We start from the raw sequence: 13,674 nt of genomic DNA, 5'->3' as shown, positions 1-13,674 counted from the left end.
ACTGCATGCCTGCACCGTGAAGGCACCATGACCACAGCCAGGGCCACATCTGCGCAGAGCTGGGATTTGCCCTTTGAACGGCCAACAGAAACATCCAAAATTTTGAGAGAAAAACTGATTTGAAGTCAGGGGCAGGGGTTAGGTAATTCAGTGGTAGAGCACTTAAGTTTGATCTACAGTGCTTAAAAAAAAAAAGATGGGATCAACTCAGCTTATGTTTTTTGGCAAGAAGCAGTTGGGTAAGCTTTGGCTTGAGCCCACCATGACAACTCATAAAGGCAGTACAAGGCAGTGTTATCTGGTTCCCTTGTAGAAGCTGTGGCGTGGGATACAGGAGACTGAAGCAGTGGGCTCAGCAGGAGTCTTTGCTGAGTGCAGAAACCCAGAGAAAACCCCTCTCAGGCCTCTGTGTGCAGTTCTTTTGATGGAGGGAGGTGAACTGGGTAGATTCTGAGCATCACATCAAGAGGTCATATCTGAGGTTTCTGGAGGATCTGAAGGACATCATAGCACGCTAAGGGTGAAGTGATGCTCCCACAATACTCCTAACAAACAGCAAGGTTATTGCTGGCTCAGGCTTCAACTTATGTTTATTTATATATGTGACCAAAGCCTTGTTTTTTCAAAACAGTAATCTCAGTAGGAGTCTGTAATAGAGATCTAATAAGGATGTAAGATACACACTGCCAGCAATAGCCGCTCTGTTCAGAGGTTGCCTGGCTGTTTCTGGGTAGTGAGTAGATACTACTGGGTGAAAAAGCAACAATGATTTAATTTCTTAGCCAAGTAACAGTATCTTAAGACTAGTTCAAGAGATGAGATATTAGACTTTAAAAAGTTCTCCAGGGACTAGAGAGGTGGCTCAGCAGTTAAGAGCAACTGGCTGCTCTTCCAGAGGACCTGGGTTTGATTCCCAGCACCCATATGATGGCTATCAACCGTCTGTAACTCCAGTTCCAAGGGACCTAACGCCTTGTTCTGACCTCTGTGGGCACTGCACGACACGGATGCCCTTATATACATGCAGGTCAATATACTCATATACATAAAATAATAAAATTTCCAAGTAATTAAACTTACCTTCTAAAGTGTTCTGATACTTTTTTCAAAGAGAAGCATCTCATACTACCCAGACTTATGAAATAGACTTCATGCAATAAAAGGACACCCTTTCTGACGGCAAGGAAAATACAATGTTATGAACACTAAACTACCTGAGGTATGCAAATTACATGCCCTCTTAAAATGTAAAGTTTTTGTGCATATAAATATGAGCATTTTGTTGGTAAATGTCCCTATCTGAAGGTTTCAGAGGGATCCAAGAAAGGGAGGGACCAGTGAACTGAGCATCAAGATGGTCAGTAGCCCCTGCTCTAGACTCACTTGCGTGGGGTACCAGGAGGTTCTAGACAATTCTCCCTTCTCATTGCTAGCGGACCTGTCATCCGCACTGTTCCTACTCTGGTCTTGTAGGCTGTCCCTCCTTCAGTTCTTTTTCTTTTCTTCTCCTTCATATTTCTGCCTTTGTGCCTCTACTTCTTGGGTGTGGATAAGTATCTTTTTTCCTTTTTTAAGATGCTGAGTAAGGTATATTTGGCAGACTGTACACATGTCCTTCTAAGTTTCAATATTTATTTCCAGTTTCATTTTTGCTCAATACCTGGGCTCATCCTAGGTATGTTTAGGTGTTTAAGTGTTTTTGGGAAGCTGAGGATAGATGCTGGATTGTTGAGGACATTCTGGGGTGCCACTCTCCTATAGATTTTAGTAACAACACAGATGCTAGACGACCTTGCAATATAGATGCTTGCACGCAGATGCTCACACATACACACAGATGCTTGCATACACAGATGCTCACAAAGACATTTGCACACACACAGACACTTGCAGACATATACCCAATCAACCTGCAATCTGCAGATACTTTCAGAAAGTGGAGCTGCTTTTTCTCTTCTCATATTCATGTCTGAAATATTTACAGCTCCAATCTGGGTTGGGGTTTGCAAGAAATATTTAGAGCTTGCTTAGCAAGGTATTTTCAATCACGTTCTATAAATGGGATGTTGGCAAATGAGCCATAAAGAATGAATCAGGAAAATGTTACTGCTTCTCCTTTACTGGCAGATTATGGCAGAATACAAAGTGAAAAAAAAAGGGTGCTGAGGGAGGGAAAGGGATCAGCACACAGAGAGGAGCAGTGCCTAGGGGTGTGAGGGCCCAAGGAGGGAAGGGGATCAGCACACAGAGAGGAGCAGTGCCTGGGGGTGTGAGGGCCCAGGGAGGGAAGGGGATCAGCACACAGAGAGGAGCAGTGCCTGGGGGTGTGATGGCCCAAGGAGGGAAGGGGATCAGCACACAGAGAGGAGCTGTGCCTGGGTGTGATGGCCCAGGGAGGAAAGTGTACAAAACTGCTGGGCCCTGGGAAAGTGTCCCTAGCTCGCACTTTGAAGCAAGAGCCAAGTATTTGAGCTGCCTTCTCAAACCACAAAAGATAAAATACAGGTTCTTTTAAAATATCTAACTGTGGGGCTGGAGAGACAGTTCAGTGATTAAGAGCACTGGCTGTTCTTACAGAAGACCCAGGTTCGAATCCCAGCACCCTCACGGGCTAACAACTGTCCATAACTCCCATTCCAGGGGATCTGGTGTCCTCTTCTGTCCTCCACAGGCACTGCATGACACAGGTGCACTTGCATATACATGTGCACAATATAAGCATACACATGAAAAAAATAAAGCAAAAAAAATTAAATATCTGACTGTGCTAGGCATGGTTGTGCATGCCTTTAATCCTAGCACTCAGGAGGTGGAGGCAGAGGCAGAGGCAGAGGGATCTCTGTTAAATCTAGGCTAGCCTGGTCTACTAGTGAGTTCTAGGTTGGGTACAGGGAGACCTTGTATCAAAAAAAAATTAATTAAATATCTGAATGTGGGGCTTTCTGTCTACTCTCATGGAGGCTGTTTTGTGGTTTGGGGTTGAGGAGAGTGAAAATTTGGTAAGATTTTTAATTTTTTAAATTATTTTTATTTTTTAAATTTGTATGTGTGTGTGCGCACGAGCATGTGTACGGATGCTCACACCCATGCCTGTGGCAAGGCCAGAGAAGAACATGCAGTGTCCTGTTCTACCATTCCTCTGCCTTATTCCCTTGAGATAAGGACTCTCACTGCACTTGGAACTAGGCTGACAACTAGCAGGCCCCAGTGATTCGCCATGATCCCCTAACTCTTTTCCTCCTCCCCAACCCCCACCAGAGACTGTGCCCCACCCCTCCCCAGTGCTAGGGTTGCAGGCATTTGTGCTCCTACACCTGACTTTTTACTTGGGTTATGGGGATTTCAACTTAGGACCTCATGCTTGCACAGCAAAAGTGTTCTTACCCATTGAACCGTCTCCCTAGTGTTGTTAGCTTTTAAGTCATTAAAAATACCCTCCACAGTGGGGGAAAGATTATCATTCCAAGGAGAGTTAGGTGAAGAGCAAGCAATATAAAAATAACTGAAATCTAAATGTATAGCATAAAGAAGGGACAGATAAATCAGTTCTCAAAAAACTGAGAAACAAATTCATTCAAATAGTAAGATATTCAAATAGGAACTTTAGCATGTATGTCCAAGAGGTTCAGGGGGGTAAGATTAGCAATGGGCCAGAAACTGAGCAAAGTCCATGTTGCACCATGGACTCCTTAACCTCTGTGTCCATGCCACAGAGTATCCATGCTCAGAATCCCGAAGACTGCACCTGTCCATCTGCTTACCTCAGTGCAGTCACCAGTTGGGATGTGTGATGGTCTCGCTTCTTCATCTAATGGCTCGAGCACTGTCACCTCTGTGAACTCCTCCACCGACTCTTGAAACTCAGGTAAAGATCTTCGTCCATACCGCTTCCCACCTCTAACATATTTGGGCTGAGCTTCGAGCGAGCAGTCTGGACAAGGAGACAAGAGCCGTGGCCACATTACATGAGAACTCGCCCCAAGCTGACATTGTCAGTGGTGGGATGTAGCTTCTTATATGAGTCCCCAAATAAACCACTGCTGTGGGCCAGCTGTGGTGGTTGTGGGTGTGTATGAGCCATTGGACAAGATGCAGAGGACAGTTTCTCCTTCTGAATGATTTACAGTACCCGAACATATGTTTCTGCAAATGGACAGACAGAAGTAATTATGACAGAAAGGAATTTGACTCAAAAGCACAGATATAACGTCAGGAGGGCTGGGATATAGCTCAGTTGGTAGAGTGCTTGCCTAACAATCACAAGGTCCTGGATTTGATCCCCAGCATCCCATAAATTAGACATGGTGATTCATGCGTGCAATCCTGCACTCAGAAAGTAGGGACAGAAACATCAGAAGTTCATTGTTAATCTTTAGTTACACAGTGAGTTTGAGGCCAGCCTGGGCTCCATGAGACTCCCTTTCAAATAAGGCAGGGATGATCACATTTTTTTTCAGCTTTAGTAAGCCAGTGATTTTAAGGATAGGGGTGCAAAGGAAGTAGAAGGAGAAAAATCTAACCAATCTAACCTCGTAAGACCTCAGACAGTACTGTGGAGTTAGCATGGAGAACCCTCCATCTCCTCAGTGACACCTCTGCTAACTGCTCTATTTTCTGATCTATTAGACAAGCAGAGTGACAAAAAAAGATACTGGCACAGAAAATTCTAATCAATTAACGACAGCTCATGGCTTCTGTAAAGCCTGCCATTAAGATCTCATTATACAATTGTAAAATTAAAAGCTGTGGAATAAAATTCCAAATGGAAAACTTAGGAAAAATGGGAAATTGTTTCTTCTGTTCATGAGCTTCAGTGATGTATAAAAGAAAAGGAATGTGTCTAAGGGGAGAGGCAGACCCTGACCTTGAAGGGCTCCAGCATCTGACACCGTGTGTCTCAGGTTTAACACTTACCACTTTCACCTTCACCACCATCACCCACCACCAAGCACCAGTGAGATGCCACCACCACCACCATCACCTCCTCCACGCAGGCAGGCTAACATTCCTCTACCATGAATGGCTTTAAAGCAATACAAATAAATACTTCACTCCAAGTGTCATTTTCAAGATTTTTTTAAGTACCTTGCATCATATTAGGAGAATAAAACAGGCCATTAATATACAAAAGACTGGCAATGCTTTGATTTTTTGTTGACTTATTGTCTCTACAAATACACTGTCTCTCTGGAGGACATAATAGGGGCTGTTTGAGCATGATGCTCAGCATATTTCAGAATTCAGGCACGGAGAGGTTTTTTTTAATATTTTATTTATTATTTTTATTTTATGTGTATGAGTGTTATGCCTGCATGTAAGTAAGTGCACCCGTGCTGCGCAATGCCCACAGAAAACAGAAGAGGCTGTCGGATCCCCTGGAACTGGAGTTACGGACAGCTGTTAGGCTGCCATGTGGGTGTTGGGATTCGAGCCTGGGCTTCTGCAAGAACAGCCAGTCTTCTTAACCGCTGAGCCATCTCTCCAGCCCCCAGACATAGAGAGTTTTATATGCGGTATGTACACATATCATTAAGATGAGGGTGATTTGTCAGATACAAGCTGGAGGAACTAAACTTTCTTTTACCCTCAATGAAAGCATAATCGGTAAAATCATTCTTTAGTACGGAGGGTGGGTGACCTTGTTTGCCTGTCCACTTTCCCCCATACCCTTCCTTGGGCACAAGCTCAGATTTCATCATGGTCACAAATGTGGCTAGCAGCATTCTGAAAGTGCTCAGGAAAGCTCAGAGTGAAGTATTTATGCCAGCTATGCAATTTTTCACGAAATTTATATCCAGCTCTTTAAAAGCCCCAGCCAAGTCATTTTATTAGGTCGAGCGATTCTCTTACAGGAAGTGTTTAAGCATATAAAATGTATATTGAAAATGGCATGCATATTTGAAGGTACCTTTCATCAGAAGAGAATGTGTCAGCCTGTGGGTATTCAGGAGTGACACAGACACTTGAGCTCCTTGTTGGCAGCTGCCACCCACAGATGCTGGTCAGATAAGAAGCAATGCAGAACCATCCTTAATTTATTAGATGTTCTTAAATTTTAGTGGCAAACAACAGGAGACACCATTAGAGACTTTAAGGGCTCAGAAAAGATGAAAACGTATAACCTTGGAAAATAGACCACAAGGCCTTCCCAGTGTGAGAACAAGGCCACAGCTGGCAATGGGATTGGCAAAGGAGCACATACTGTATGCTGCCCTGCTTCAGACGAGGAAAAGCTGGAGGGGAAGCAACCATCTTGCAAACTCCACAAGAGGATGGAGTTGCAAACTTACCTGTGAGTGAAGTGATCCCTGGTTATTTCTTACTCTCTCTATATAGGGTAGGGGGCAGTGGTGGAATCCAAACAGCTCTCTGAGCAGGAAAGGTGGTAGATTATGAACCACTGGGGAATGCTACAGGGTTTGGGGTTACTTAATTACTTATTTTTTAATTGCAGAAACCTTAAAAACTCTTAATTACATTTTATTATAATAACCAAGTTTGAACACATTTTAAAGTTGGTATCTTTCATGAAATATACATATTATGACAGTCATTTCCTAGAGAAATCTTACTAGAAAGATGCTGAAAAATGGATTATTAAGGTTTCCTTGTTACTGAATTTCCCAGGCTAGCCATGTGACCAATAAAGAATTAGACACACCTCACCATTTAGAAGTAGTTACCTCTTAGAATTACACATTCACACATCCATCCCTCTTCTACTGAGAACACGGCATCACTGAATTTGTACGAAGAGAGAAGAGATTCCCAAGAAAGCGCAAAGAGAATATCTAGGGTCAACAGCCATTGCTGTGGTAAGCATTTGAGAACTACAATCAACCAGGCTTCACAATCTACAGTAGCAGACAGGAGTCAATGCAGGAATTTTAAGACACCCTTAAACAGTCAAGTTGAAGAATACCTTTCTCCTTTCTTTTAAAAATAGATTTATTTCTCTCTCTCTCTCTCTCTGTGTGTGTGTGTGTGTGTGTGTGTGTGTGTGTGTGTGTGTGTGTGTGACGTGTGTGCAGGTTTCCAAAGAGCCCAGAAAAGGGCATTAGATCACCAGGAGCTGGAGTTACAGGCAGTTATGAGCCACCTGACATGGGTGCTGGGAACCACAATCAGGTTCTCTGGAAGAACAAGTGCTTTTAACTGTTAAGCCATCACTCCAGCCCACTTCCTCCTTTCTTACCACAGCCAGAGTAAGAGTTGTAAAACTGCAGCCCAGGGGCAACATTCTTTTACTTTAGGAGTGTTACCAGATGCAACTGTTTTTTTGAATTTCATCACGGAACAATTTTACTTATGCTGGATAATATGGGACTACTTGATTGACATCACAGAGCTTCCTTGAGCAAAGGTGAAAGTCACTGCTCCAATCAGGATCGTCAAGGACAGATGTGAAACAAAGCATGGACTGTCCATCTACGTTTAGTTCCTTGAAAGTACACTCATGAGTCATTTTCTCTTCTTCCCCATTTTCTTTTCTCCTATCTGGGATCACAGCATAAAAATAAAAATGGGGGGAGGGACACGCTGGAGAGACGACTCTATCAGTAAAGTGCTTGGTGCACAAGTATGAGGACATGAGTTTGGATTCTCAATATCCATCCATCAGGAATGCACCTACAATTGCAGCACTAGATGGGATGAAATTAGGAGACTCCTGCTGCACGGCCGCATGGCCAAGTGGCAAGCTCCAGGTTCAGTGAGAGACCCTGTCTCAAAAAAGAAGATGGAGAGCTGTAGAAGACCACACCTGATGACAACTTCTAGCCTCCACATGAACATGTAGGCACATATGCATGTATCACACACTAAATAATCAATAAATCAATCCTCTAAAGATGCTAGAGTAAGGTGTGGAAACTAACAAGCTCTACCAAGCAGGCAGGACAAAAAATGTAATCAGGGAGTTCAAAAGGGGGAAAAAAAACCCGATTTCTTTTGCTCTGAGAGGGTCAGCCAAGCCTAGATCGTTCACGCTTTATGTTAATATCTCATCTGTCCCAGGAAGAGAAGCTCTGGAACTGTGATTATGCTCACTTCCCAGATCAGGATGAACTGCCAGGTGCACGTATGATGTGCAACCAGAAGACCCAGCATGTGAAGTAAAAAGATTGAAGTCTGATGTCAGGAGAATGGCATTCTGAGCCGATGCCGGCTGCCCACTGAGGACACCACACCCCACGTGCTACTCCTCTCCTTGCGCTCCTGCCAGAAGCACAGCCTTGCCTAGCTCACTTCTGCTCCCTCCTAAAACTGACCACTGGAACACTTTCTCTCCCAAATCTACCGTTTGGCTGGCTAAAGGCAGAACACTGAGACCCCATGGGGAGCTTGGATGGCTACCTAAAAGCCTGAACATGATTTATCTGAGCAAAAATCTCTTTGCACAAACATAAGCGTAGGACCCAAGAGTGGCACCATAGCACACCAAGGGGAACTGACAGCAGACTTTCAGAGACGTTTTTAGTGTGAGGCTGATTTGTTTAACTCCCCTCTACTGGACATCTGCCCTGGACAAGGCATTATCTTACAGCCTTTTGTGGGATAAGATGGGTATTTTATCATGCTTTAAATCAAATTTTTCTGAATTATCTCCAGTGATGAAGGAGGAGGCCTGGTCCTTACAGTGTTGGCATTCTTATTCTGGAACTGCTTCTGCAGGCCCTTGTTTTCTACTTTTCCTCCTGTCCCTTTAGTTAGATGAGGGCATCACATTAAAGATACTGCCCCTTTTCAAAGACCCCCGATGGAGGGGGGATACTAGTTGAGGCCTTTATACTATATTTCCATTGAGCCCACATGATTCATGAACTTAATTAGAAAATAATAAAGGCTCAAAAATTAAATATGTGCAAACCACAGGAATACTCACTCCCTAGAAGCTTTCTTGGGAAAAGGCTATCATGCAACAAATGAAGACATGTGGCCTGGTTACACGGCCGTACCACACAACCCTACCTATATCACAACCCTACCTATCCCACCCAGCCCCACCTCAGGGTTAGAAGGCTTTGAGGAGAACTACAGGCCCAGGATTGGGTCAAAATATGAGCAAAGAATCCAAGGGCAGCTGAGAGGGAGGGAGGGAAGAGGAAGGGAGGGAGACTCTGAGGTCAAGAGACAGAGAAGTGGATGGAGGCAGAGATATGGAGACACAGAGGTGCATCTAAAGGGAAGTAGAAGAGGAGCAAAAGAATCACATGGGAGAGGAGGCCAAGATATAGGGGAAGATAGAGGACCAAGGAGGAACAGAGGGTAGAGGCCAATCAGGTTAGGAGAAAGGGAAAGCCCTGGAAGGAGAGGGGAGAATGGCTAGGAGAAATGAGCACCACAAAAGGACAACAGTGAAACTTCTGACATCACTTGACATGTTTTTTGCTTCCCAGAGGATCCATCACCAGCAAATGACCTAACCACCCCATAAGCCCTCTCTAAGACAGCTGTCTGAAGGGAAGGGAGGCTGGTACCCAGTTCTCCAACTATCCCTCTCTCCTGGTGCAGACAGATGTTCCCTGGGTCTTGCTCAGACCTTTCCTGAATGCACTGACAGAATTTTAAGAGGAGTTTTCACATCAGTTCTCATCCAGCTGAGTGATGCTTCTTGCAGGGACACACACTATTGGATACAAACAGAATTCACAGAGGCTCTGACTGGCTCGTCTGGATGTGAAAGGCTCTGAAGGGAAAGTGATCACCTCAAGCTTGCTGACAATGGTAGATGAGTGCGGTGTGGCAATGCCCAGGGCCGACTCGACCAACCATACCATTTATCTCAAATTTCACAGCAGTTGAGGATCAGTCAACAGAAAAGACCTATGCAGATAATGATTACATTGCCTCCCCAGTCTTTGCCTGGGAGGACTGATTGGCTGACCTGTTAGGAGGCCCAGCATCTTGCGCCACTTTGGAGAAGAAGTCGGAGTCACATTTCACCTCACTGAATCCTCCCCATTGTTCAAGGATCAAGTCAAAGCATTTCTTTTAGGTAACTTCTTAGCACAGCTTTCACAAGAGCCTTTTCTCCTAGTCTAACTCATAATGTCCAGAGCTTCCAATTCAACAATGGCCAAGGTCATATTTTTCTAAAGGCACCTTAGCATGTTAGAATTCCCTACGCAGCTACACTATGAAGCTTTCCAGGGCAGAGAGGCTTCATACAAAGAAGATGGGCTAAAGAACCAAATGGACCTGGGCCAGGACACTTGATCTGGTTAGGAGTCCTTAACTTCATGAAGGCTTAGTTTCCTCAACCTGAAGGAGGGAACAAACATGCTCTGTGAGGCAATGTCATGGTCCTATCTAGCAGCTCTTGTGTGGGTTACGCTCTAGCCCCTCTACCCAGACTGCTGTGTGGCTGGCCAGTGGCAGCCCAAAGTCATCAGGCCAGGACGATGTACCCAGCAGTGGGCACCTGGAGGAGCAAAGTCAGCAAAGTTTGAACCTTCAAATCACAGCAGTTTTCCTCAGCCTCATTTTCTCCTAACAGGTAAGATTTGAGACAAATGTTTGATATTATCCAGTTTGACACCTTAAAAAAATAGAGCTGCCCTGGTCTTGATCTTGCTCTATTTTTTTTCCCCCTTCCTTGTTAGTCTCTCTTTCCCTTCACGGATGGGCTGATGTGAGAGGGACATGCCAATTCTCTAAGGTTCCCATGTCCTTTGTGTCCCTTGTGTGGAAGCTTTTTTATACACTCACTGAAACTGAAATAAAATATATAAGTCCCAAGCACACTGCTTTGCTATCAAGATTCTCACCAGCCATACTTATTAATTTTAAGAAGCATGAGTACTGCATGTATTTTTAAAAGATTGATTTTTCTCCTTAGTAAAATTATCCTAACAGTAAGTAACCTTCTATAGCATTTTAATAGCTACTTAGTATTTAATTACACACATACACCATAATTTGCCTACTGGTAAACTGCCATTTTTTTTTCACTTGAACACACACACACACACACACACACACACACACACGCAGTGGGTACCCTTCTACACACATCTTTGTGCATATCTATAATTATTTATGTAGCATAAACTCTGAAAGCAGCACTGATCAGTCAAGAGCATCATTACAGTTCATGGCACCTACTATCTTATATAATTCTGGAAAGGTCTATTATCTTACATGGCTAACAGTAGCCTTGAGTGGTTCCCAAGATCATAACTTCTTTTTTTTTTTTTTTTTTCAGTCTTTTTGAGACAGGGTCTCCCTGCAGTCCCAGCTGTCCTGGAACTCACTATGTAGACCAGGCTGGCCTTGAACTCGATCCTCTGACACTAGAGTTACAGGTGGTTGTTAGCTGCCATGTGGGTGCTGGGATTTGAACCTGGGTCTTCTGCAAAGACAGCCAGTGCTCTTAATGCCTAAGCCATCTCTCTAGCCCTATCATGACTTTATAAACACACTCTTTTTTTGTTTGTTTAAATCAAGGATCTCACTGTATAATCCAGGCTGACCTTGAACTTGTGATTCTCTTGCTGCAGCCTCCCAAATGCTGAGATTGCAGGCATGTGCCACCATGCCCAGATATAAATACACTCAAATTCATGAGCTCCACCTGCCTCTTTAACACCCACTTCTATTGCTGATGTAGTGGTGGTAGTTTTGGGAAAAGATATGATACTTACTATTAGCATGTTATTAACATTTAAAAAAAAATAGGAAAGCCAGGTGTGGTGGTGCACACCTTTAGTCCTAGCACTTGGGAAGCAGAGAGGCAGGTGGATCTCTCCGAGTTCAAGACTAGTCTGGTCTACAAAGTGAGTTCCAGGCCAGCTGAGGCTACAGGGAGACCCTGTCTCAAAGAGAAAGCACAGAGATGGTGGCCAGACTCCAGAGCCTGGCCCAACACCTACGAATGTAGTTGCAAACATAAGCCTTCAATTGAATCTAGTGTAATGCACTGTCAAGGAATCCACTTGGTTGTATGTTTGGTAAGTAAGTGAAGAAGCATCTGTTTATTATTTATGGCCTTTAGAAAATATAAGGAAAATGCCTGCAATTAAACTGGAGTGGTTCTTAGAATTAGGAAGCTCTGTTAGAGAAAACCACCACCCGCAGTAAAACGGTGCCTAGTCCTGTTTTCCCAGTGAGCTAGCTTCTCCATACCTGAGCTTCCCCTCCAATAAACAAGGGCAATTTTCAAAGGGATTCTTACATTATGCTAGCATCTACTCCACAACAGAAATCAAATGTGGGATACATCAAATGAGGTCAAAATCTCTGGAGACGGGAGCCAGGGGCATGGCATCACCACGCAGGACAGCGTCTGTGTGAGCATTTCCACTACAAAATTCCAGTAATCCAAAGCCATTGCAAATTCAATCAACAGTTAATAATTTCTTGCCCCTCTTATTCCAGAAATATAACTTAAAATTAAGTAGCATATCAGATATGAAGGCACATCATCACTGGCAATGTTAATTAGATTGGAAATTACAAAGGACTTCACAGGTCCACTTTTCTGTCCTTATCTAAATTTCATTGTGATTTGTTATTGCTTTTTAGAGGGAAAAGGCCCACAGTCTTAGAATCATAAACGTCAGAGTTGTAAAGATGCTAAAAATAACCTAGTCTACCTCCTCTCATTTAAAAAACACAGAAACAGTGCCTCAGAGAAGGTATAAATGGCAGAGCCCAAGACTACAGAAATATGACTTAATTTTATGTCCTTTCAAATCCTTTTAGAGCTTTGCTTCTGTATTATATACAACTGCCTTTAACAGAAGACTAAGAAAGCATGAGATACAGTGGGCATTTGTCCTTAGGAATAATTCAAGAGTGCCAATTTATGTTAGGTAAAATCTTATGGAGACAGAAATCTAGTGGATTCTCCCCCCACCCCGGCCCATAGATTTAAATAATACCATTTAGATATTAGGAGACAACACAACTGAATCTGGAAACTGAAAGGGTTCCACCATAACCATTTTTAGATCTAAGCTGACCAAAGACCACAGAAGTGTGGCATACAAGGCCACACTATTAAAGAACTGGAGCCAGGATTTATTTGAATCATATCAAGGTGACTTTTCTAGATTGTTGCCTAGTAGGGTACTGTGATGGTTGGTGGGGCTGTCAACATCAATGGATTAGCAGACTTTACAACTGAAGAAACACACTTGTGTGTCTGTGGGGGCATTTCCAGAGAGGACTAATGTGAGAAAGTGACTGGGGGCAGGATCCAGCCTTCAATGTCGGCCACACTGCCACCTAGGACAGCCAAGATTTACAAAGGGAGTTCAGGGAAAAAGCACTGTGTGTGTACAACACCTGCCTTCCTTTCTTCTGAGCAAGTAGGAAGATCACTGTTGCTGTGACCCTTTGTGGGCATCATTCTCCAGTTTCTCCGGTGGTTGGAGGGGAGCTCAATACCAGTGACTATCTAAGGAACTTCTAGGCTTTCAGTGCCAGTTTGGGACTGCTGAGCACCCTAGTTCTCTGCCTCACCATTGCTGGATTACCCAGTCACTATTATGTAAGACAAACTAGAAAACCCACTGTATCACATACATGTGTACATCATGTAATACATACATATACTCATTCCATAGGTTCAGTTCCTCTGGAGAACCTAATACAGACACCAGATATTTTATCTTACAGAAATCTTAGTGTCATAAAATATTACTCCATGACCCTCAGGCTATGGCCCTC

The 13,674-nt window shown here is 43.7% G+C and overlaps 1 protein-coding gene across 5 annotated transcripts in view; it reads right to left on the bottom strand.

Moving 5' to 3' along the window:
- Nin (ninein) overlaps positions 1 to 13,674 on the bottom strand; it is a 103,666-nt gene that overhangs the window by 66,815 nt on the left and 23,177 nt on the right. For all 5 annotated transcript variants that reach the window (XR_003849002.1, XM_029561970.1, XM_008829842.3 and 2 more), the window contains exon 5: positions 3,762 to 3,931. Coding sequence is in view for 4 of the 5 variants with exons in the window: in XM_029561970.1 (XP_029417830.1) it covers positions 3,762 to 3,931 (170 nt within the window). In the remaining variant the exon portion in view is untranslated. The remainder of the gene's footprint in view (positions 1 to 3,761; positions 3,932 to 13,674) is intronic.

This window comes from Nannospalax galili, unplaced genomic scaffold (genome assembly GCF_000622305.1).
Source record: "Nannospalax galili isolate Female #2095 unplaced genomic scaffold, S.galili_v1.0 scaffold253, whole genome shotgun sequence".
In the NCBI taxonomy this organism is placed as follows: domain Eukaryota; kingdom Metazoa; phylum Chordata; class Mammalia; order Rodentia; family Spalacidae; genus Nannospalax; species Nannospalax galili.
This window is presented reverse-complemented; position numbering and strand designations above follow the sequence as displayed.